Here is a 26,052-nt window from a genome sequence, read left to right as displayed (position 1 = left end):
ATAAAGTTTATCAGTTTTAGAGTTATTTTAATCTTTCTTTCAATTGTTCTTCGTTTATTTTATCGTCTTCTTTATTTCCGCTGCGTTCTACATCATGTGGTATTCAGAGCCATCAAAGTTTTGGGCTAATGATTCTGGAAATTTTTTTCCAGACCAATTAAATCAGTATCAATCGTATTCTATTCCTCAAGAAGATTATAATCAATCGAATTATACTCATCAAGGGATAACGAATCGATGCTTATGCGCATCATGTTTGTATGCGAAAAAAGATTCGTACGATTATCATTGGAATCCGGGAGAAACCGTACGAGAAAACCCATCACAACCCCCATCTTATTATACATCACCACCACCGTATTCACCACCACCGCCACCACAGCCGTCTTTTTGTCTAGAAACGCTCCAATCGAACTATTATCCAACACAACCGTCTCCTTGTCCATACCAACCGTCACCACCACCACCAGTGTGTTATACACCATCACCTCCATCTTATTACTATCAAACACCAGAAACAACACCACCACCGCCGTACTATTATTATTCACAACCTCTTATACCATCTTCGGCACCTCCACCACCAATACCACCATCTTCTCTTTTCTATTCTACACCACCAACACAACCAACTCTCCATCAACATCAAATTGATGCACTTCAGTTGGATACAAGTAATCCAAACGGTTTACCTCCATACCCGATTAATCTCTCATCTCAATACTTGGATAATGATGATTGGATGCTTCAATCTAGTCAATCTCTGGCTGGATTGGAGAAGCCTCTTATTTCCATCAACCATGAAGAAGTAATAAAAGAAGAAGAAGAAGATTACGAAGAGCATGAAAAAGATGAGCTTGAGGTTGCTGAACCGTACTCCGAAGAAGAAAAAAACGATTTCGAAGAAGTTGAAACTGCAGTAGAAGAAGATGGATCTTCCTTCAACGTAGAAGAAGAGAAAGTCGAACATAACGAAAGCAAAGAAGAGGTTGGTCCTAAGCGAGACAGTGTACGGAAGCTTTTCGAATCGTTTTGCGAAGGTGAGTCCATTTTTGATAAACCAAAGTCAATTGATATTCTATGTTCTAGAAACATTTAGGTTATGATTCAAGTGAAGAATAAAGCAAATATGGGTGCTTATATCTCTCTCCTTGCGTACAATAATTTTGATTGTATGATTTTGTTTTCTACACTCTCTCGTTGTCATATTCGTAGCGTGAGTAGCTTGTTCAAGGTAGGACGTCAAGAACCTGTTAAGGTTCTTACGGTTGGTAAAGAAAAAGGTTATGTCGATCTTCGTAAGCGAAGATGATGCAGGGGCACCCGGCATGGAGACTAATTCCATGACCGGACCCGGTCATGGTCCAACCGGCCAAGGAGAGAAGACTTAGAAAGTTCTTATTTTAGTATGTTTATTAATTAATTTTGGTTTAGGAATTATGCTATTTTAATATTTCCAATAATTGGAAAGGTCCAGAGTTAGTCCAGTTATTTAGGCAAGTTGCAGTATTTAATTATTTAGGAATTCTAATTCAAGTCTATCTAGGAAAGTCCAAAACCCTATAAGAGGGATATCTAGTTTGTCTATTATTTCCAGATTTGAGAGAAAAACCCCATTGAAGTTTTAATAAAGTTTATTATTTAGAGTTATTTGATCTTTAATTTCATTGTTCTTATTTAGTTATTTCATATCTTTAATTCCGCTGCGTTTCTACATCAAGTGGTATCTAGAGCCATAATTTTTTTTTTTCTCTTCATCACTTTTATCATCATGGTTAATACTACTACTACTACACCAACTAAGGAGAAATCACCAACTTTCTCTTCTGAATGGGACAACATTAAAGAAGGGCTATCTGCAGGAAGAAAATTGGAAGAAGGGTTCAATGAGTACAAGAAGGAAACAACAGAAAAATTCGACAAAATCGATAAAAGATTCGATCAACTCAATGACTCAATCACCATCATCTCCAAACAACTTGAAGGTATGTGTAAAAACCAAACTCCACCTCCTACCACTATCACACATCAACCCTCACCACTAACGGGCACCACCACCACCACAACCACTCGGTTTCCCCCTCTAGGTTTCTCCTCCGAACCGACGACACCACTCTTCGGCCACACCATTAGCCACCCTCCACCGATTATAACACCACCCTTCACCACCTCCTATTCACCAAACACATTTTTTCCAACACCTAGCTACCCCCCCTATACCCACTCTTCAACACCACCATCATTCTCCTTCCCCGAGCCGACGACAACACCACACCGACCACCACCCGAGAGCCACCTCTCGGCCGATCACAATACCCTCACCACTCCACAAACCAACAACCGAAACATCACCAACCTAACCCAACCAATTGGCCCTTTAGGAACCGTTACGACCCAACAAGACCCACGTACCCTTTACCCGTATAACCGATACCCATCATTCCCAACAAACCCAATCGAAACCAACCCACCGTACCATCAACATCACTACCAATACAACCCTCATACCGAAACACGATCAACCACCACACCTTTTGATCCGGTCACACCACCTTCACAACACCGTCGCCCCCTTGAAACTGAACCACACCACAACCTCCCTTTCCAACCCGACAACACTACCAACCAACGTCATCAAAACCACCCGGTCAACCGAAACCGAGACCACCTCTCCACCAATTCTCTAAACCGTGACCTTACTACCACTCTCACCCGTCCAACCAACATACAACAACGACAAACTTTGGGAGTACAAAGCAACCAAACCGAACGTGATCACTATATTCCACCCACCGACATCGAATCTCCAAATCCTAGTTCATCATACCGTATTCGAATGGAGGTACCTTCATATGATGGTTCGATTAATATTGAAGATTTCTTGGATTACGTCTCTAGACTTGAGATATTTTTTGATGTTATGCAAGTTGAAGGCCCTGAACAGGTACGTTGTGTAACTGGTTATTTATCTAAAACTGCTATTACTTGGTGGAAACAGGAATCTGAGAATCGTCGTTTATTAAACCTTCCACCTATTTCTTCATGGTTAGAATTGAAACCATTAATGTTCTCCCGTTTTCTCCCTCCGGATTATGAGAACCAACTATGTGTTGATTATTTACGTTGCCGCCAAGGAAGACGTTCCGTTGAGGAATATGCTTCGGAATTCCAAAGACTTATTACTAGACTTAATCTCCCAGATTCAGAGTCAATGAAAGTAGAAAAATTCAAGGACGGACTTCGTAGATTTGGTTAATTTGAGAGCTTTTAATTCGGTTTCTGAATGTATTAGTGTAGCTCGGTCTTTTGAATCTGATTCACGTTCAATTTTTCGAGGACATAGTACGAGAAATCAAACAGTCAGAACTCTACCAGATGAATTAGATCAATCAAAGCAGGCGGAAGACGGTACTAAATCACTAACAGAAAATCCTTATAAAAAGCCTCCACCAGTTAAGTGTTATCGTTGTTTTGAAACAGGCCACTATTCTAATGCTTGCCCCTCTCGCGGTAAAGCTAATTTGGTAGAAAAGAGAGCTGATTCGGATACAGATGAGGATCAATTTGAACGAATTAACACTATTCCCGACAATGGTGATAGGGTTATGTTACTCACTCGACGAGTTCTTTTCACACCTTTCAGGAGGAATTTATCTCAACGAAAGAATTTGTTCGTTACACGGGGAACAGTACTGAATAAAGTTTGTACTATTGTGATTGACAATGGTTGTGTAGAGAATTTGATTTCTACTAAACTAGTCAATTTCTTGGGTATTCCTACAGTGATTAAATCAACACCATATAAAACAGCTTGGATTCAGTCCGGTACTACTACAAGAGTTGATCATATGTGTACTATTAATCTTTCTATTGGTTCTTCTTATGTGTCTACAGTTAATTGTGATGTTACAGATATGGATTTATGCCACATCATATTAGGACGGCCATGGCAATCTGATGTTGATGCCACTTACCGTGGTCGTTCGAATGTTTATGAATTTCCATGGAAGAAGAAGATTGTGACATTATTACCAATTGAAGATGGATCGGAGGAATTACATTCTCTTCACAAACGGTTCGGGACGAACCTCTTGAGGGAAGAGGATGCTGATGCAGGGGCACCCGGCATGGAGACTAATTCCATGACCGGACCCGGTCATGGTCCAACCGGCCAAGGAGAGAAGACTTAGAAAGTTCTTATTTTAGTATGTTTATTAATTAATTTTGGTTTAGGAATTATGCTATTTTAATATTTCCAATAATTGGAAAGGTCCAGAGTTAGTCCAGTTATTTAGGCAAGTTGCAGTATTTAATTATTTAGGAATTCTAATTCAAGTCTATCTAGGAAAGTCCAAAACCCTATAAGAGGGATATCTAGTTTGTCTATTATTTCCAGATTTGAGAGAAAAACCCCATTGAAGTTTTAATAAAGTTTATTATTTAGAGTTATTTGATCTTTAATTTCATTGTTCTTATTTAGTTATTTCATATCTTTAATTCCGCTGCGTTTCTACATCAGAAGAGTTGCGGAAGAAGATATTCAGACTTGTGAGGAAAGGTTTAATAAGAACAAGATTGTTCAATCTATTATGCATCATGTTGCCGAGACTCTTTCACTCGATTTAGAGGATCTCTACATCCATATTGGTTGGCCTTTGTTAGCTGAGTTTGAAGCAATACTAGAAGGAGATAAGAATAAGCTAAGTGAGGGGGTGTTTGGAAAAGTGTTACGAGCCACTCAAGAGGCATTAGTTTTACCTCCATGGGTTGCACTTGCTATTCGTCCGATGCCGGGAGTTTGGGAATATATACGTATGAATGTGAAGGCTCTAATCACAAAGGAACTCACTACTTCTGAATATTTGGAATTCAAGGAACTTGTTAATGGGAGTTCTAATGATTATTTCATGCTTGAGTTGGACTTTGAGCCCTTCAATGCTTCCTTCCCAACAACCACACTTTCAAAATCCATTGGCAACGGTGTACAGTTTCACAATAAATACCTATCTTCGAAGATGATTCATGAGAAAGATAGCATGGTAGCATTGCTTGATTTTCTCCGAAACGACCACAACTGTGGCCATCACCACTCCTCTCCTATCAACTGCACTTTCGGCATTCTTGCTATGCATTCTGAAATAGTTACTTTAGTCTTACTTGCAATCTTTACCATCCGACCTCAAGTCGAAGATCAAGAAAGTCTCATAAATTATAGACAAATTCATCCTAGTGCTAATGGCCACTCAATTCCTGTTAAAGAATTTGTTCAAGGTATTGTCGAAGGTAACACTAGGGTTCTTATTGCATCAAGATCTAGAGAAGAAGTTTTCAAGAGCACTAAGGATTTCAAGAAAGAAGTTTTTGATAAAGTTCAACTTGAACTTAATAGATTTGGGTTGCTACCTTTTAATGCAAATTTCAAAAACTTCGTTGGCATTCCGGGGCATGAATACTTTTCTTACCTAACTCAAAAGGTTCAACCTAAAGCAACCAATCAAGCCAAGATGATAGGTGAGGCCATGCAACATATAACAGAAAGTATGATTGTTCATCTTCGAGAAATTTTACGATGCCTTGCAACGTTTTTTGGCTCTTCTCGTGATGATTGGATAATGAATTTGAAGGCTAATTTTTTGGTAGAGGAAAATTTAGTATTTGCAAGCTTCTTCATCAAATTTCAAGATGATGGAAGATGTAGATATTTATTGGACGTTTCTTCCCTGATATCGATTCTGCGAGAATCGCCGCATCATGGGTATCAGTTTATAGTTGGTAACTTAGTCCCTTTCTCTATCCTTCGGAGTTCGTACACCTTTCGTGCAAAGTGGTAATTACGGATCGCCATGATAGAGTTCATCGTATGTGGGTGCATCAAATTAAATTCTTCGTCGAAATTGTTCGGGACGAACCTCGTGGGAGAAGGGGAAGCTGATGCAGGGGCACCCGGCGTGGACGCTTTTTGCCGTGGCCTAACTGCCACGTAGGCCAATCGGCCATAATGATTAGATTTAGGAAAGTCCCAGTTTTAGTGTGATTCGTATTGAATCTAAGTTTAGGAAGTTACATTATTTCAGTATTTTCATTAATTGGGAAAGTCTAGTTTGAGTATATCTATTTAGGAAGTTGCAGTATTTCAGTATTTTCATTATTCAGGAAAGTCCAGTTTGAGTCTAACTAGGAAAGTATGATATCCTATAAAAGGAGGTCTAGTCTGTCTTTTATTTTGATATTGAAGAGAAAATCCCCTTGAGTTTAATAAAGTTTATCAGTTTTAGAGTTATTTTAATCTTTCTTTCAATTGTTCTTCGTTTATTTTATCGTCTTCTTTATTTCCGCTGCGTTCTACATCAGAAGAAGAAAGTAGAAGAACAACATGGTCGTGAGTGCGGGTAGGGCTGGGGAAAAAAAATATGCAAACCCGAAATCCGTCACGGGTACCCGAGTCCGTTAGAGCCCGCTGGTACCCGAAATCCGAAGGCGGGTTTAGCCCGACCGACCCGATGAAATCAACGGATCGGGTTCGGGTTTTGAATTGCTACCCGGCATCCCGCCTGAGCCCGCCTGATAATCCTTACCCGACATAACCCGCTTAATAATGTCATTTATTTATACGATAATACCTACTCACATTATATGTATGTTTGCTTGTATGTATTATATATTCATGAATAACATATATGTATATATACATATATTGTTGTCCAAGTGCGGAGTGTTGTGCCAACAACCTTTGGCTCAAGTGGTAAGAGGTAAGTCTTCCAACTTAGAGGTCAAGGGTTCGAGGCACACGCTTACCAATTCAAAAAAAAAAAGTGCGGAGTGCTCTTGACACAACATTGTTAAAAAAAACTTAATTAAATTTTAGTTTCGATAGAAATTTCGGTATCATCGAAATAGAAATATTTTGGTCATTTCAACTGAGATATTTTGAAACCTCGGTGAAAACCCGATACTCGACCGTCCGATGCCTGAGAAACCCGAAAAGTTTGACGGACTTAGACGGGTTTTGGACACTAGAATTTTTTAAATAATCCATTCGATTAAACTCGAAAGCCCGAATGGACAGAGAGTTTAAAAGCCCGACCGGCCCGACCCGAACTGATTCCCACCCCAAAGTGCGGGAGGGGCGAACAATATTTTTGTGCCCGTACTTGGGGCGCCTAGAGAGCCGAGGCGCGAAAAGCAATTCTCAGGGGCACCTCTAGAAGCTCCGTTGTTCAAAAGTCCCACATAGGACCCTAGACCCAAATTTTCATCAACTAGCCCCCTTAACTTCATCTGTCTCGCTCACAATTTAGTCAAGACATGACAGGGGTACAGTTGAGTCCATGTCAATAATCTAGCATCAAGATTTTGTGGGTTGATTTGGCCATCAAAGTACCAACTATCTATCTTTTCAAATTTGTACCTACCAATAGGCAATAGCCTAGATCATACTCAGCTGCTATTGATGTTCAATCAAAATAACTCATCTCACCACTTGGTAACTGTACTTGAACCCTTTCCTTTGTGGGCAATATATAGAAATTTATTCTCAATTTTAACCTACAATTAAAGAGTATTCTATAGAAATCTATAGAGAGGCTTAGGGGGGGTAGTGGATCAAGACATTGGGGGACATTTTCATGTCCCCCAATGTCCGTGTTATTCGTTGGGGACATTTGAAATGTCCCCAAATGTCCGTGTTATTGGTTGGGGACATTTTAAATGTCCCGAAATGTCTCCAAATGTCCGTGTTATTGGTTGGGGACATTTCAAATGTCCCGAAATGTCTCCAAATGTCCGTGTTATTGGTTGGGGACATTTTAAATGTCCCGAAATGTCCGTGTTATTCGTTTGGGACACGAATTTGGGGACATTTCAAGACAAATTAGTTTTGGGGACATTTGGAGACATTTTAGTGTAAATATGGAGAGCTTTTGGAGAGAAAATGTCTCTCAAAATATGGAAGACATTGAGGAAACTTGGGGACATTTCAGTGAGGAAGATAATAAAAATAATTATTATTATCAAATTAGATTAAAAATAATAAATAACATATAAAATATTATCATATTACTGAATTATACTATTATTATATTATTATAATATTATCTTATTATTATATTACTATATTATATTATTATTATATTCTCTTATTATATTACTATATTATTATATTATATTATATTATATTATGTTATAATATTATTATTCTATTATAGTAAAAATGATATTATTATCATTACTATATCGTGCTATTATTATATTATTATAATATTATCTTATTATTATATTACTATATCGTTGTATTATTATTGTAATATATTATATTATTATTATATTATTATATTATTATTATATTATGTTATTTTATTATATAATTATTATATTAATGTCCACAGATATCTACGGATGTCTATCAATGTCCATAGATATCTACGGATGTCTATCAATGTCCATAGATATCTACGGATGTCTACGAAAGTCAAAAAATATATTTCAGATTGGTGGTACAAATATATTATTTCATATGATTATACAATAATGATAATATTAAAATAATAAATGTCCACCAATTGTCCATCAATGTCCTCAGATGTCCACGGATGTCTACAAAAGTCTAAAAATATATTTTTGAAATATGAGTACAAATATATTATTTCATATGACAATATTAAAATAATAAATGTCTACCAATTGTCCGTCAATGTCCTCGGATATCCACAGATGTCTACAAATATCGAAAAATATATTTTTGAAATATGAGTACAAATATATTATCATATATTTCATATGGTTAGACAATATTAAAATAATAAATATCTACCAATTGTCATTCAATGATGAGATAATAATAATAATAATAATAATAATAACAATAATAATAACAATAATAATAATAATAGTAATAATAATAATAATAATAATAATAATAATAATAATAATAATAATAACAATAATAATAATAATAATAGTAATAACAATAATAATAATAATAATAATAATAATAATAATAATAATAATAATAATAATAATAATGTCCACTACACATTTTGTCCATGGATTCAATATGTTGAAATGTCCCCGGAACAATTTGTCCGTGAACCAAATTCTTGAAATGTCTCCAAGACATTTTGTCTATGAATCAAATGTCTTGAAATGTCCATAAAGACATTTTGTCTACGAATCAAATGTCTTTAAATGTCCATAAAGACATTTTGTCTACAGACAAATGTCCCGAAATGTCTTGAAATGTCCGCGGAACATTTTGTCTCTAATTGTCCCCTAATGTCCTCCAATGTCTTGATCCACTACCCCCCCCTTAGTCGATGCATTGAGAAACAGGACATACATTAGATTTAAATATACCCAAGCGAAAAGGGTAGCAACTACGCCTATTGACCGAAAAAAACTACTGTTTAAATTTTATGTAAAAAGAAGAAGCTTTAGAAGTCGAAGATGCATGAGGGTATGTGAAAGAATTGAGTTTTCACGTGTCCACCAATTTGCTCCTTCACTTTGAACAAAAAAACATGTTGGATTGCACACTAAGTTTAGAAAATGATTGCAAAAGTGAAATTATTATTGTGATGCATTGTCATTTTGAATTATTAGCAAATATAGAGTTAGTTTTTGTACTTAGTAGGGAATTTGGACACATAAACATTAAAACACAAGAAAAAAAGAAAGTAAGAAAAGCAGGCCAAGAAACATGATCAGATTACCCCCACCAGTTTGAGAAGGGTTAAATTATTTTTGACCTCCTAGTTTGAGACCAATTTCTTTTTTGGATCCCTGATTTTCATAAAATTGGTCTTTTTTTTCGGTCAGTTACATTTAACAGTTTATATTTTATAATACTCTAACTTTTCTTTCAAATTAAAGTTCCTTCATCTCTTCTTCATCTACATTTGAAAAGTGCCAATGACGAACGGGTGACTGCTAACCGACCAACCATTGATTGACGACCACTTCATCAATGTACTTTTCTTCTTCTTTTTCCACCACCACCAGAGAGAGAATGAAATGAAAGGAAGAAAAATGGTGGTGGTGGCTAGGTGGTGGTGGTTAGAGAAGACAAAGTTATAGAGTGTTCTTTGGCGGTTGGAGAAGAAGAAAAAACAAAATTGTGGAATGTTCTTCGACGGTTGGCCAACCAATAAACCGTTGTATGTGTGTAAGGATGACCATTTTCTAATAAAGGAGGGGGCATGGTGGAGATTTAATTTAAGAGAAAGAGTAGAATATAAATGTAAAGTCGATTGTTAAATGTAACTAAAAACTATAGAAAGTAGAGCCAATCTTAAATCTATAAAAATAAGGGACCAAAAAAGAAACTGGTCACAAACTAAGAGCCAAAAAGGAAATAACCCTCTTAGAAAATCTTAATCCATTACAGCAAAAAAGCATTAGTTTCATTTTTAAGTTCATGTTTACAGGTAGATTACTAGCATCCTACCTCAGACATAATTCCGAAAGTCACATCATTTTCATCCATTTACAACAAAGTGAAACCTCTATCTCTCTTTTTTCTCTCTCCAAGTTTAGTAAGCAAAATAAGTTTAGTTAAGCATCACTTCAAGCAGCAAAAGTTGCAGGTCTAACTTGGCCTTTGGGGTCAAAAGAAGTCATTGAGGTAGTAGGCCTTGTGATAATGGGTTCTTTCTTGAGCCACCCAAGCTAGTCATAACTGATACCTCTACCCCTTCTTGTACTGATTTGTGATTAGGAAGTTTGTTTATCTTGATTGTTTTCTCTAATGAGTTTTGATCATCATCTATAACCACACTTGAATTCAGTCCACCAATGCCATTATCATCTCTCAATGAACCAATGGGATGGTTAACAACAGGTCCATCGTTTGTCGTCGGTTTATTTCGCTTCGCAAGTTCCCCATTGAGGATGACATTGCTTTCTCGAATTAGTTCAACATCATATCTTGTTATCTCAAAGTTAGTGACAGCATTTACGCCACGAAATTTAATTGCAGCTATATCATAAGCTTCAGCTGCTTCCTCTTGGGTACCTGAAAAGTTTGATTCTTATCAAGATATTTACTGAAAATGAGCCAAAGTGGATGCCAAAGCATTTTGAAATGACTAAAAGCACCATTAAAAACTAAGAAACTTTAGTTAGAGCTCAAGTAGACGACAATATCGGCCGGTTAGCTTCAAGAACCAAAATCTTACCGAACGTCCCAAGATAAAGATCTTTACTTCCTGCAATTCTGCCTATTCGAGCTTGCCATCTTCCATGTTGATGGTGTCTGGAAAAAATATCAAACAAAAACATACTCCTTAGGAGATGAACAGACTTACTTTTGAAATCGAGTAGGTTCAACTATCGTAAATATCATTAGTACCTCGTTACTCCTCGGTATATCGAAGCTCCTCTAGAAAACCCACTGCTTTTCCTGCAAGATAGAAGATGAAGAAAAAGTTTTAGTGTGGGTATTTGAAAGAAGTCAACATATTAAGAAAAAGTTCAAGAGTTTTACCTTCTCAAATAAGCAACATACTCCTGCCTATTCATGTTCTTCATCTGTTCAAGTTCTTCTTTGTAATCTTCCAACTGCAAAAAGATAATGGTAGAATTTTAATCCAATAACAGAAGAATTTACAGTTTGCAGGTACTTTTTCGGATTGAATTATACCGATAAGTTAATATATGTGGAAGTTCCCCAATACTTGAGTGCTGCTAAATCATAAGCCCTTGCAGCTTTCTCTTCCATATCATAACCCCCTGAAATTCAAACTTGGGATTAACTTTATTTAGATCTTACCCTTTTTTAAGATCGAGCTAGAATTTCGATGCTTACCCAGATAAACTAAAATAGTTTTGATTGAAATGGCAGCAGAACACATGCAAGCAAACCAAAATGAAGAATCAGGTTAAGAGTATTGATAAGGAGGACAATAACAGAAACTAAACAAAGAAGTAAAGAACCCATATGGATGTGATAGTCCTGCGTCGCTTAAGGGAGCGTCCCGAGCGTCACATATAGGTGTGCACTCAAGCTTAGCTTAGTAAGTGTCCAGGCCTTCTGGGTGGGCTCGTGGTGCGCTCGCCAAAAACAAAGCCATGTACCCATGGACTTGGGTCTAGGTGTCAAAATCAGAGACCATATCGATAACTGTTATGGTTCCAGGCCTTCGAATGGAAGCAATTATCCAAATAGAAAGTACAAAATGACAAACCTTGCCTTCCTTTCCTGGTCTGGCCTTCCTTCTTGCAGCTGTTGTCCCATAGATGTGCTTCAAATCTGCCTGTCCATCTATGTCTAATGAAACAAATAACTTAGAATGAGCATTCATCAGAAGAAAGGGGGAGAGAGAGAGAGAGAGAGAGAGAGAGAGAGAGAGAGAGAGAGAGAGAGGGTTGGAAGAAGCATGAACTAACTTTGTTACACCTCTGTACTGAGATGTCCTCTGTCCAAATGTGTCAATAGACTTCCTATGAGCTGATTCCTTCTTACCCACATTCCCAAAACCTCTTTTCTTTGTTGCCGCAGCAACACTCTCAGTTCCAGTAGACAAGTTCAAAGACTGTAAATCCCCATAACTCATTGCACCAAGAGAATCATGTCTTCCTCCATCACCAAAAAACCAAGCCATTCTCTGCTCTACACTATGATCAGTAGGGGACTTCATACCAACCCAATTTCTAAGACTCTGAAACCCATATTCTGATACTGGTGGTAGCTGAAGACTGAAATTTTGTAGATGGGTTTCCCTATTAGCCTCCTCTAATGGTGTCATGTACATTTCATTGCCTACTAGTCCAGAAAAGAAGTAAGGGTTTTGCTGGAAAAAGTTAAAAGAACCAGTAGGGCTGGTTTCAAACTCTATCTGCTGATGGGAAGCCAGTGTTTCTCTATCATTGCTTCCATAATGAACAGGGGTATCCATTGATGAACCACCTAAAAAGTCCTCCAATTTTGGGGAAGAAGTAGAAGATGACTCCAAGCCTTGACACAAAAATATAAAATGAAATTAGTTCTGAGAAAATATGTTTGATAGCTAAATATAGAAAAAGAAATGAGTGAGACAATATCTTAAAAGGAATTGAAGAGGACCTGCTTGTGATCTACTAAAACCTTCCATCATACAAAGCGATCCATCAGATTCAAGTGGCATTGCAGATAAGTGAGAGAAAACTTCATTGTTTGATCTCCCAAGAACTCCATCAAAGATTGCAGAGTTAGGAAGATTAGTTGAAATAGTAGAAGGAACTTCCATGTTAGGAGATGAGTGAGAAAACCCCAAGAAGTTGTTCTTGATCTTATTATTGTTCAAGAACTTCATCTCTCGCTCTCTCTCTCTCTCAAATCCAAGGATCTTTAATAAGATCTCTTGTGGCAGGGCAAGTCAATCATTGGAAAACAAATAAACTAATTATTCTAAAATCTCTTATTCCATATATTTGAAAGCTAGCTAGCTAGCAGTTTTTCATTTTCTATTATTTTTTTTCTTTATTTGGGTAGTTGTCTAGTTGATGTTGTTATTGTTGACTTGTTGTAAGACTATTCACAAAAAACAGTCTTTTAAAGATCTATAAGCCACTATTCATAGCTCCTTGTTCTTTCTCTTTTGTTTTCATGGTGGTTGGGTTTTTTTATTTTAAACATAGTGGTGGAATTGTGAATCATTAGTAATTGAGAAATTAGAGTTTCTTTAACTTTATATCTCTTATGTATCTTCTCTTTGGTTATAGTTGCATGTTGTAGAAGAGATTCATATAGACAGATTTTCGTGCACTAATGATTTTGTTTTTATAAGAATCTACACTTTCGAAGAAAAGATGTAGAAAGCAAAAAAAGAGAACACAACTAATAGTCAGTCCCCTGAATTGAAATGGTTGGACGCCAACAAGTACACTAGTCAAGCTAAATCTTTAAGGAAGCTAAAATACAACGCTAAGAATTTTTTGTAGTTTAGTCGTATGGAGATTATTTTTTGAAACCAGTAAGAGAAACGCTTCGAAAGAAGAGCGAAGAGAACCCACATTGACTTGAGGAGAGTCAAAGCCACAGACTATGCTCTCTCGGTGTAAATAAATATAAGAAGGAAAAAACCCAGACACGAACAATAGGGCGAAAAGAAAAACTTAACCAGGCGACAAGATACATAAACAGAGTGATGATAATCGTACCAAGACAGACGTAAAAGATGATAAAGAAGTTAGGTTTTTGATTTAAATCTACACGAGATGGTTGTGGATTAAATAGCATCCATGTGTTTTCATAGCAGAGAAAACACCAAAATTTAACATTTCTGAATAGTGGGACCTGTACCATTGATGCCATTTCAGAGAAGGTCACTAGAGTAGAAGATAATTCATGAAAATCTCCATGAAAATAGTACTGAAAACATAACCAGACAATCTTCTGAAAGGGTTTCAATGATGAGAAAAGAAATTCTAAGAAAACTTAAGAAGTAGATCAGGTTTTAACAGAGCACCCAAAAAAACTGCCAATACCCTCCTTAGATTCTTTCACTTGCTAGTATAGCTACTTTTGCTTATCACATAAAATCTAGAAAGCCAATACGGAATCATAAAATCGAGGTGAAGCAAAAAAAAACTAATCGAATTTTCAAGTCGTTTTAACGAACTAATATGAAAGGAAACAATTTTAGAGCAATTCATGTTTCATAAGTAGTTTAGACCTAAATTTTACCAATCTCACATTCCCATGCATAAACTTCAAGGCAAGCAACGGAACTAACTCGAAAAACATCGATTTGCTAATCAAACAAGATCGAGAGGAGATCAAATAAGTTATTGAGAATTAAAACAAGAACAAAACTGATATTCAACTTGCTGAAATCAGTTTTTATGACATTTGAAGTTTAATGGGCAACTTAATAATCTTATTGAACAATAGAGAACAGAAAACATTTTAGATCTCATAGGAATTTATGTTACAAGATATGAATCCCTAATCTTCCAACAATAGACAGTAACAATGAGGAGATCTTCGAAGGAAATAGATAAAACAAAAGAACATTGGGTAAAAACGATGGAGCTCCAACACGAGCTGTATAAACGATAAATAGTAATGTAAGATGTTCCGTGAATTCAACTAGAATTACCAACTGTGTTAGTCCTATATCGTCCTTCAGCTCCTCTCTGATTCGGCTTTCCTGCAGCAGCAGCGCCATAGCTTCCTGTGTGACCTGAAGTTTCATCATCCACCTTTTCGCCACCAGTATTTGGAGAAGTTGTACCGACTAGCATCTGTCCATCACCACCACCACCACCCTGGTTAAATTTCCAGTTCCCAGCAGGGCCCATGATCCCTGGGTAACCTCCTCTGCCCACACCCACGACACCACCATTTATATAGCCTGAAAAATTAGCAGGATTTCCATATGGCATTGGGCTCCTTCGTGCACCCATCACCGGAGATCCACTGCAATGAATCCTTGGAGACACCATTTGGCCCGGACCGTAACCAACTCCTGCAAAACCTCCGACAGGATATCCTCCATAAGGGTAACTTCCGTAAGGATAACCACCCGCCGTGGTTGCACAACCGGAAAGATGAGGAGGTAAAAAACCTGTATAAACCCCAAATCTCGGGCCATAAGGTGGATAAGCTCCACCTTGAAAACTACCAAAAAGAGACACTCTTCCACTACCCATTCTCATATTAAAAGCACCACCATTGTTACCACCACCATTCCCATCTTTAGGGACAGCTCTCTTGACTTCTACAACCTTATCATTCAACTCATGGAAGTTCTTCATCATCACATTCTCCACAGATTCCTCTGAATCAAAAGTGATAAACCCAAAACCCCTAGGTCTATGTGTAGCACTATCATACATCACAACAACATCAGTAATCCTACCAAACTTCTCAAAGTATGCCTTAAATTCTTCATCAGTTAAGCTAGCAGATAAACCTCCTACAAAAATCTTCTTAGTCCTAAACTGACTATAATTACCACCACCACCACCACCATTAGTACTATTAGTATTATGATTTCCTTTATTTTGTTGTCGGTGAGGGTTATGGTGTTCACCTCTTGGTATTGCTTTTTTCACTTCTACCTATCAATGTATGAACATCAAACAAAACCCATAAACAATAATCAAAACAAAATACAAACAAAACCCAGATTAAAGTTCATATTTTTGAATGAATTGAAGAATTAATAGGATTAGTTTAAGACTAACTAACCGTTCTTCCTAGTATAATATGCTTTTCTTCAAGAGATTTATCAGCTATGGCTGGATCTGAAAACAGAACAAACCCAAATCCTCTTGCATTTCCTGTAATTCTGTCTCTCATTATCACAGTTTCAACAACTTCCCCAAACTTGGAGAAATGTTCTTTCAAAGTATCTTCATTTGTTTCCCATGAAATTCCTCCAACAAAGATCTTTCCTTGGTCAGAATCCATGAATGAATTGAACACTACTCTCAATCAAAGAAAGGAAAATAGAAAAAAAAAAAATGAAACCCTAAAATCTATATAACCCTTAAAACCCTAATATGTTATGAAATTAGGGTTAGTTGAAAACCCCCAGATAGTAAAAGTCAATAGCCAATAAAAGAGAGAAAAAAATAAACAAAACCCTTCAAACAAGGACAGAAGAGAGAAATAATAAGGAAGAAACAGAGGAAAGTTGTAAATTGAGATATTAAAAGGGTGGGTAAGTCAGATTGAATGAAGTATGCTTCTCATTTTTTTTCCATTTTTACTTGTTACTTTCTCTCTCTATCTCTTCCCTTCCTTCTTCTTTGGGATGATTGAGATCAACGGCTGATCATTGAGTTAAAAAGACTTTAAAGTCAAAGATATAGTACATTTCTTCGGTTGATCATGTGACGTGTTTGGTCCTTTCATTTGTAACCTAGGGTTTTGGGAGGTTTTACTGTTTAGATTTGCCATTTTTTTGGGTTATTTCCCGACTCGCCCCCTAAAGTATAACAAGGTTTGTGCGAGGCCCTTAAGTCTGCATAAATGCTGATGTGGTCCATTTTTCTGATTTTGTTGCATCGACTGAAAAGTCAAATAAAAACGTTCAAACATTGAGAAATTGGGTGGAATGACCCAAGACCAAGGAGATTTTGTTGGAATAACTCAAGTTTTTTCATAACCTCTCAACTGGGAAATTAGGTCAAATGACCTTTGACCCAATTGACTTTGGTGGAATGACCCTTATTTCTCAAGTTCCTTGAAATAACCCTATTTTTGCCATTTTCTTCCAAGTTTGCCCCTCAATATAAAATCGAGTCTAGATTTTCTAGACACCCGATTTTGATCCAAACCGAGAACCCCCCCCCCCCCCCGCTCTCTCTCTATAACGAAATTTGATGGGTTCTTAGAGTTTTCAAAATCATTCCACCCTTCCCTCTTCAATTTATATGACATTAATTAATGCAATTGAGTCTCAATCATGAAACATCTTGAATCTTCTCTCCCATCTAGGGTTTCAATTTTAAATCTCTTCTTCTTCATCGGAAATTTCGCCCAAATTTTTACTTGGTTAAGGTGGTTGATTTGTTGAGGTAAGTTCATCTTTGTTATAGTTACCTTATTTCATCTTGATTTTTATTTCGTTTCATACTATATGTTGTTTTGTTTGGTTTTAAATTGGTTTTTGATTTATCTAGCTATTGTTCATCTTCCTAGAGTTTTACAACTTCATGATTATCTATTGTTTTAGGTTATGTTTTGATTGTTTATCTAATGTTTAATGTTAAATTCATCTAATATATTGTTAATTTTTCAATTTTTGCTTGGGTTTTACCTTAATCTTATGCATTGGTTACTTTGCTTGACAATGTTCACCATGTGTTTGTTAATAGTCCTCAATGAATGAAAATATTGTTCATGTTTGTTGAAGTTTGTTCTTACTTCATCTTCATTACTACATCTTATGTATTGCTTGATTGTAATTTTACATCTTGAATTCATCTTCCTTAATTGGTGTATACAACAAACATCTTCCTTATTCTTGGACCAGAACCAAATAATATAGATGTCATGACAAATGGTAGAACTTACAAGAGTTTATAAGATGAAGTTACTTTTTTTAACACAAAACAAAAGTTCCTCATCTATCTTCAGCATTTTCACAACATTTCCACGACCAAACTGATACTTCAGAACTATTGTTTTTTACTTGGGAACCTTGCATATGGTGTAGAAGCTGACTTTTGTAATGAAGGTTAATGCAAGTTGCTGCTTTAAACTAAAAAATAATGTGTATAAAGTTCTTTTGTTTATGGTCACTCTTTTCTGCACTAATGCATATGGTGCTAAGCATAATTCCTGAAAATTTGGATGAAACACTTTTAGGGTGGGAGAATGTTACTTTTCAAATTGGTACTTCGTTTTTGTCAATTTACATGTGAATTCATCTTATGTGTTGTCAATTTACATGTTGAATTCATCTCATGTTTGTATGTATTTTGGAAGTTAGTAGTAATTTTAGTACGTACAAATAATGAATTTATCTTTGTTTTGTAGGGTAATTCTTAATAGAATCCGTGAGCATTTGGTTATTTCATGGTGGTAGATTAGAAAAGGAGTTCAAACTGTATTTCTTGATGCAATGCACGGTGCATGCATTTACCACCTTAGTAATAATTTGAAGGCAAAGTTTAAGAAAGGTGATTTCCTTTCGTTATTTTTTAGAGCAAGCAAAAGCTACAAAACTTTCAGACCTTAAACGGTTATTTTTGATAGTATGCCACGAATTCTCGATACATGATGAATGAATTTGTATTTTTGATTTGCAATGTTTGAAAATTTGACCCAAATAACAGAGAAGAAAGATTTAGAGATATTGTCACAAAGATTGTTGTGTCGATGAAGAAAAATTATTTGTGAAGTCTCTTAATGTATCTCCAATGAAATATATTCTAATGTAATATGACCTTTTACTTTGTGCACTTTTAATTCTGTTGTGAACTCATTGTATGTATGTGACTATTCAAAGACGTAAATTTATGTTCTTCCATGGTTGTAAAAAAAACTTAGACGGTATTATATGACAAGAGTACAGTAGTCTAGACTCATACTGCAGGTGTCTAGACTCGGACTCCAGAAGTCTAGACTCGGACTCTAGGAGTCTAGACTCGGACTGCAGGAGTCTAGACTTAGACCGTCTCAGTCTAGACAGACCGTCTCAAGGAGTCTTTCAATGTCTACTCTCACACTGTGTGGACAAATCCATAAGAAATTTAAGCATTCAAATTAATATTACTAAATTGTAATAGATATCAAAGTAAAATAAGTCGAAGTATTTTCATAGGTGAAGTACTTTGAATTGTCCCCGGAACCATAAAACTCAATTTTGTCAAGCTATTCTTCCTATCTTCACATACTATTTTATTAAAAACTTCACGAAGTTCTCTAAGTGTTTTCCCGTCTGATAGAACTTTTTCGGTTTGTTTACCACCAATATACTTTATTTCGTCATTCACATTTTACAATCTACCACCATGGAATAACCAACCGCTAACGGATTCCATTAGAAATTATCCTACAAAACAAAGATAAATTCATTATTTGCATGTATTAAAAGTACTACCAACTTCCAAAATACATACAAAACAAGATTTTATGCTTGAAGATTATTAAGTAATACAAGGAAACACAAGGTCAAACATCAACAAAAAATAAATACATTTAGAAGCTATATATATATATATATATATATATATATATATATATATATATATATATAACACCGATTTCATCGAGGAAAGTAAACTTGTATAGGTTACAGTCTAGACTGAGTCTGAACTAGTATAGGTTACTAATATTGAGGACTATTAACAAATCATGTCTAGCATTCTTTCAATTGTTCGTCACGTTGCAAATATTTTAAGTGGGATCATTCACAAAAGGTTATCTTATGTGTCGCAAGACATTAATACCTAAAGATATGAATATGATAGCCATTGAGGACAACTATCAAACACATGAATGATGAACAAACTTCAACAACATTGACAATACTTTCATTCATTGAAGACTATTAACAAACACATGGTGAACATTGTCAAGCAAAGTAATCAATCCATAAGATTAAGGTCAAACCCAAGCCAAAATTGAAAAATAAGTAACACATAAGATGAATTTAACATTACACAATAGATAAACAACCAAAACATAACATAAAACAATGTAATCATGTACTTATTACAAGGTAAACCCTAGGAAGATGAACAATACATAAATAAATCAAAACTCATACAAAACCAAACAAAACGACCTCTAATATGAAACAAATTAACAATGAAGATGAAATATGGTAAAACCATAACAAAGATGAACTTACCTCAACAAATCGACCAAACCCTAACCAACTAAAAATTTGGGCGAAATTTCCGATGATGAAGAGATGGGAGAGAAGATTCAAGATGTTTCATGATTGAGACTCAATTGCATTGATTAATGCCATATAAATTGAAGAGGGAAGGGTGGAATGATGTTGAAAACTTCAAGAACCCATCAAATTTCGTTCTAGAGAGAGGGGGGAGGGTTTTCTCGGTTTGGATCAAAATCGGGTGTCTAGAAAATCTAGACTCGATTTATATTGAGGGGCAAACTTGGAATAAAATGACAAAAATAGGGTCATTTCAAGGAACTTGAGAAATAAGGGTCATTCCACCAAAGTCAATTGGGTCAAAGGTCATTTGACCCAATTTCCCCCTAATCTTGGCATTTTGGGTCAAAATTGTCCTCTTATATATATTGGAGTCTAGAAAGTCTAGACTCTGAAATTTGCCAAAACCGACAAGAATCGAGAATAGCCTATTTCTTGTTCAAAATTCCAACAAAACTAATCCGTGCCACCATTTTTTGTTCGAAATTTTTGGATGAAATCATTGTAATTGAGTGTAAATCTTGAAGCATCTTGAATCTTTTAACTTTTCTAGAGTTTTCCTCTCAAAATCTCTTCTTATTCTTCACCTGAAATTTGGGGATAACTTTCGATTAGTTAGGGTTTCCATAATTGTTAATGTAAGTTCATCTTGGTTAGGGTTTTGGAAAATTTCATCTCCATTGTTACTTTATTTCATGTTATGTATTGTTTTCTTTAGTTTTGTATAGTGTTTTTGATTGATTTAGGTATTGTTCATCTTGCTATGTTTCAACTTCATGATTACATTGTTTATTATGTTTTCGTTGTTTGTCTGTTTTTGTATGTTAAATTCATCTTAAGTATTGTTGATTTTTTAATTTTGGCTAGCCATTTACCTTAATCTTATGGATTGGTTACTTTGTCTAATAATATTTACAATGTGTTTGTTAATAGTCCTCAATGAATTTAAGTATTGTTCATGTTTATGAAGTTTGTCCTTACTTCATCTTCATTAGTAGTCATTTATCTTGTGTTTATATTTTTTAATGTTGTGTCAATTTATCTTATGTATAGCATAACAATAAGAAGCATACCATTTTATCACGCTTAGTTGTAAACCACATAAAGAAAAATTCACACTTGAACACTTACAGAATCACCTTAATTCATTCATACATTGCATGGTGTGTTTGTAGATATATGACATATGTTTTATGAACTTAAATTGCAAGTTGAATACTCAAAGAAATGTCTTGGATCAACTCTTTCAAATTGAAATTATTATTATTATTTGCTACCATAATGCCAATCCTTGATACATCTTCAATTGTATTATAAGTATTTTTTTCATGTTGTTCTTTGAAATTATGTTATTAAAAGTTTGTGGTAGTTTATGTTGTATTCAAAGATTGATAAAAAGTGTACATGTGGTAGAATTTAGTAATATCAATTTCAATAATAGAATCTTGTTACTTGTCTTGTTCATAAGAAAAAAAATTAATGGACAGTGTCAGTCTAGACTGTTGCAGTGTGAGTCTAGATTGTTGTAGCATGTTATGTATTTTTATTTTATTTAACTTATAATTATTCAGTTTGTATTGATGTTGTTTTATGTACATTGCAGTAGTAATTTGTCCTAACAGGAGAGTTACCGTTAATGCTGAATGAAAAGAATTGTAGATTAGTGTTTGAAGCTTTATCGTTGTTACTTCCTAATGATATTGTCACCGTAGGTTCTCCTAGTTCACCTCCCTCGTCCTAAAATGAAATATTTTTATTTAGACCCGAGAAAAACATTTTCTTTTGAGCTTTCCGAAACATATTGCAAGATTTATCTAAGAGGGAATGTATATAATGGGCATTTGTGAATGTTGTACTCAAATTACTTCATCTAATTTCCACCTCATATTTTTTTTAATGTTCCTATGCAGGATAAAGGTCCCATGAGAATACATAATCACGATCATTGATTGAAGTTGGGTTCACCCATCCGAAACATAGTGGTTGGAACATAACCATCGAGATTGAGAGTATTATATTGGAACAAAAAGACTAGTAAATAACTTTATTAGGCACATATCAAAATGTCATTATATTAGTAGTTAAATGGATGTCATATAATGAAAGTGGACAAACATTTTTTAACATCCATACAAGGAATAAAACCCAAACAAAATGGGACGGAGGGAGTGTTATACTTTCAAATTAGAGATTGTTTTAATATATTCAAAATGTTTCCCTTTATCTCATTTCTCTTAGAAACTTAAATGTTTCCCTTCTCTTTATTTCTCTTTTCCTCACACTTTCTTTCTCTTTCTCACGAAGGCCCTGGAAAATGATAAAATGGATTGTAGAGAGAGAGAGAGTAAATAAGTTGCAAGAGATAACATCACTTCTTACGGAATATATGTCATAGCTTCAATAGTTATTCACCAGTTAGATTTGCAGAGTTTCTTATTGAAGTGAGCGCGATGAATTTTGATTTTCATTGTTTGGATATTTAAGATTCCGTCTTGATTAAAAATATGGGTTTATAGTAATATTTTGGAATTGATTAATTAATTCGGTTTTGATTAGAGACATGGATTTATTGTATTATTTCAAAATTGATTAATGAATTCAGTTTTGATTAGAGAATTGAGGTTGTTAATTGAGAGATAGGATTCGGTTTAGAGATAAACCTTAAAATGTTGTTAATATGAAGAATTCGATCAGCAAGACAGAAACACAAAATGGTAATTGAAGGTTGCACACATATCTTTTGATTGATAAGAAAACGGTAATCCAAGGTTGCATACATATCTCTAAAATTTTTGGGTTTTCACTGTTATCTGCTAAAAATCACTAATTACTCGTAAACAACGAAGCTAAGAGTTCACGGTCGAATTTGTGGACGTTACAGTAAACAATTCTCCAGATTACATAAAAATTTCTTCTCCAAAAGTCTATATTATTTTAGACTCAGAAAAGAAAATGCCAGAAATACTAGGTTTTTCAAAATCAAGAGAAACACTAGATTTCAAGATAGTAAAATTTGAATAAAATGAAGAAGTTTTAATCCTGGAGGACATTACATGAATGGAAATCCTCATAATAATGATGATGAAAATAAAAAGTGACATGACAAAACATAAGAGACAAAAACAAAACTCAATGAGGAAAAAGCAAAAGGACAATATATGAATGTTAAAATCTGACTTTTCAGAGGGACACGCGGAAAACTGGTCATATTTTAGAGAGCCAATCGAAAAATAACTATTTTTAAAAGTAAAACTTAGCATTAGCTTCCCTCTTTGTCTTTTGTCCAATTAGGGATACCTTCCCATTTAATTGAAAATTAAGGATACTTCTTCTTCTATGCTTAAAATGCCAAATTATCCTTTCTTTATTAATTATTCAATTTCTTTTTTCTCCGTGTTGGGTTTTCCTCCTAGTGGGGAAACCTAGTTGGGTTTGGATTAGGAAACCAAACCCGGACCTGAGTCGAGTTTCTTTGGGTCGGTTACTTATGACGGTGGAATTAGGATTAAGGGGGAGTCTATAAATACTACCTTAACCTAATTTAGATGTGTGTGAGGAGCACCAAAGGGGGCAACACAATTAGAAACGCACAAGAGAAGAAGGGAGAGAAGGACGTTGCCGAGAAGAGCGGGGCAGAACTTTTTCAGCACGCGCAGTCTTCGTTGTTCGGAAAATCCGACGGTGAGTTCTTCTCCGATTGAGCTGAAATTTGGCAGAACTGTTCTTGACATATTGATCTAGTATTTGTACGGAGGGATCGTTGATTGGTCGCCGGAATCCTAGTGAATTTAGGGTCGTTTTGGGCTGCAGATTTCTGGACTGTTTTGTTCTTTCTTGTGAGGGTTTCTCCGTGTTTCTTCGTGTTTGAGATTGATTCTTTTGGGAAAGGTCTGAGTCTCGGTTGGACGTAGTCTGTAACTACTTTGCTATCATAGTTGATTTGGTTGGACTACGAGTCCCGTGGTTTTTACTTCTCACGTTGAGGAGGTTTTCCACGTTAAAAATCGTTGTCTTATTTACTTTCAGTTCTTTGTTTATTGCTCCCACATATTCTTCTATATTATCCTCGTAACTAACACAAAGGGAAAAACTCTTGTTTCCGCTGCGCCTAAGTGCCCGTTTTTCCCAACACTCCGGCCTCTTGTATCACTTTGATGGTATATTACTACTGACGAAAATCTATCGACGAATCTTCATTTCTTATATCTATCTTTCCTTGTCTCAGTTTTATGTTTTTCTATTTTACCAAGAACATTATCTAACGTTCAACAAAAAAAAAACATTATCTAACCTTTAAATTTAATAAATCACAACAATTTGTCAAAAGAAAACGGAAAATTCTAAGAAAAAATTCTTGAATTCACAACAGTTTCTGGTGGATTTAAGTTAAACTTGATGTTTTTTTTATTATAACAAATCTGGAAGAAGAACTTTTTGTCTTTATTATTCTTTATATGAGTTGTAACTCATGTACCTTGAAAAAAATGCAAATGTAAATTCAAATTCAAATAATAATCTGAACAAAAGTCCAAAATTACAAAAATAATAAAAATAAATAAAGAAATAATTGAACTTACAAATTAAAGATGAATTCATGAAAAAATTAAAGAGAAAGTAAGTCTAATAAAGATAAAAAGTTTCGTACTTTTTAGGTGCCCAATTGGAGGCTTCACTGATTTTCAATTAAGTTAGGAGGTATCCTGATTGGACATTAGTGGAGAGAAGGCAAGGCTAGATTCTCAATTTTCTTACCTAGTTGTTATATAGTAATATTAGATGCTCCCTCGGCATCCATGTAGGTCAAAGCTCTTTGAAGAAGGCATGTCCATTAATGTATAGGGCAATGATTGTGGATATTTGCAGGGGAGGCCTGGGCCCAAAGCTGCCGCATATTTGAAATATTACTTAATGTCTAAGGTTGTGTTTGATATCAGGGAAATAATTCCATGGAAATAAAAGAGTTCCACGAAATTTATTCCATGGAAATAAGAGTTCTTTCGTTTGATAGTCATTTATTATTCCGCGGAATTACGAACTCTATTATTTGGTTGACAACTAACTTCTACGAATATAAAATTCAAGTAAGAATTTTTATTCACTCTTTATGTAGTCAAAATGACATTTTTACTTTTATGTTGCTAAAATTACATTTTCATCCTTATGTTGTTGAAATGACACTTTTGTCCTTATGTTTTCAAAATGACAACGTATGGATAAGATTTCTTTTTACTAATATAAAAGGGTAAAATTGTCATTTTAATGTAAAAGTGTGGACATGCCATTTTTACAAGATAAAGGTAAGAATGTCATTCAGACCACATAAGGTTACAAATATATTTTGATATTGTTAAGGGTAAAAATGTCATTTTGACAACATAAGGGTAAAATGTCAATTTGATATTATAAAGGGTTAATTCCGTTTTAGACCCCGATTTGTGACCAACTGGCCGTTTTGGCCCCTAATTGTGTCCGGCAGTTCGTTTTGGCCCCAAAAAATTCCTAAATGGCCCCAAATTTTTTTCAACCTCCCAATTCTACCCCCATGGCATTTCTGTAATTATTTTTTTTTTCTTTTTCTTTGTCCACCTCATCTACAATTGACACATCACTCTGTCCACCTCACCCTTCTTCACCGGAGAAAGGTTGCCGGCCGGAATAAAAAATTCCGGTCGGCCACCTTTACCAAATTTTTTTTTTTTTTTTCATTTCTCTCTCTTCT

At 35.2% G+C, this 26,052-nt stretch overlaps 2 protein-coding genes and 1 long non-coding RNA gene across 4 annotated transcripts; all 3 read right to left on the bottom strand.

Moving 5' to 3' along the window:
* Positions 1 to 10,357: 10,357 nt before the first annotated feature.
* On the bottom strand, positions 10,358 to 14,012 carry LOC147533406 (AP2-like ethylene-responsive transcription factor ANT). 2 transcript variants are annotated; one of them, XM_086648372.1, is made up of 9 exons: positions 13,809 to 14,012; positions 13,058 to 13,162; positions 12,382 to 12,949; positions 12,168 to 12,262; positions 11,636 to 11,724; positions 11,480 to 11,553; positions 11,345 to 11,395; positions 11,172 to 11,248; positions 10,358 to 11,008 (listed from the first exon to the last, which is right to left on the bottom strand). In XM_086648372.1, the coding sequence occupies exons 2-9, from the start codon at positions 13,116 to 13,118 to the stop codon at positions 10,611 to 10,613; spliced, it is 1,413 nt and encodes a 470-aa protein (XP_086504498.1). In that variant the 5' UTR covers positions 13,119 to 13,162; positions 13,809 to 14,012; the 3' UTR covers positions 10,358 to 10,610. The 2 variants fall into 2 exon arrangements, with proteins under 2 accessions (XP_086504498.1, XP_086504497.1); XM_086648371.1 differs by lacking the exon at positions 13,809 to 14,012 and having other exon boundaries at positions 13,058 to 13,634.
* Positions 14,013 to 14,830: 818 nt separating this feature from the next.
* Positions 14,831 to 16,761, bottom strand: LOC147533405 (heterogeneous nuclear ribonucleoprotein 1-like). Its single transcript, XM_086648373.1, has 2 exons — positions 16,169 to 16,761; positions 14,831 to 16,038 (listed from the first exon to the last, which is right to left on the bottom strand). Exons 1-2 carry the CDS (start codon positions 16,388 to 16,390, stop codon positions 15,061 to 15,063), a joined length of 1,200 nt encoding a protein of 399 aa, XP_086504499.1. The 5' UTR covers positions 16,391 to 16,761; the 3' UTR covers positions 14,831 to 15,060.
* A 2,413-nt stretch (positions 16,762 to 19,174) lies between these two features.
* Positions 19,175 to 20,406, bottom strand: LOC147533404 (uncharacterized). The gene is made up of 2 exons (XR_015228241.1): positions 20,286 to 20,406; positions 19,175 to 19,484 (listed from the first exon to the last, which is right to left on the bottom strand). It is a non-coding gene; the product is annotated as an uncharacterized LOC147533404 (long non-coding RNA).
* Between the last annotated feature and the right edge of the window lie 5,646 nt (positions 20,407 to 26,052).

This window comes from Eschscholzia californica, unplaced genomic scaffold, assembly GCF_041429995.1.
Source record: "Eschscholzia californica isolate CP2 unplaced genomic scaffold, dmEscCali1.0.p SCAF_6, whole genome shotgun sequence".
NCBI classification, from domain to species: domain Eukaryota; kingdom Viridiplantae; phylum Streptophyta; class Magnoliopsida; order Ranunculales; family Papaveraceae; genus Eschscholzia; species Eschscholzia californica.
The sequence above is the reverse complement of the archived record's forward strand: the minus strand, read 5'-3'. Positions and strand labels throughout refer to the sequence as shown.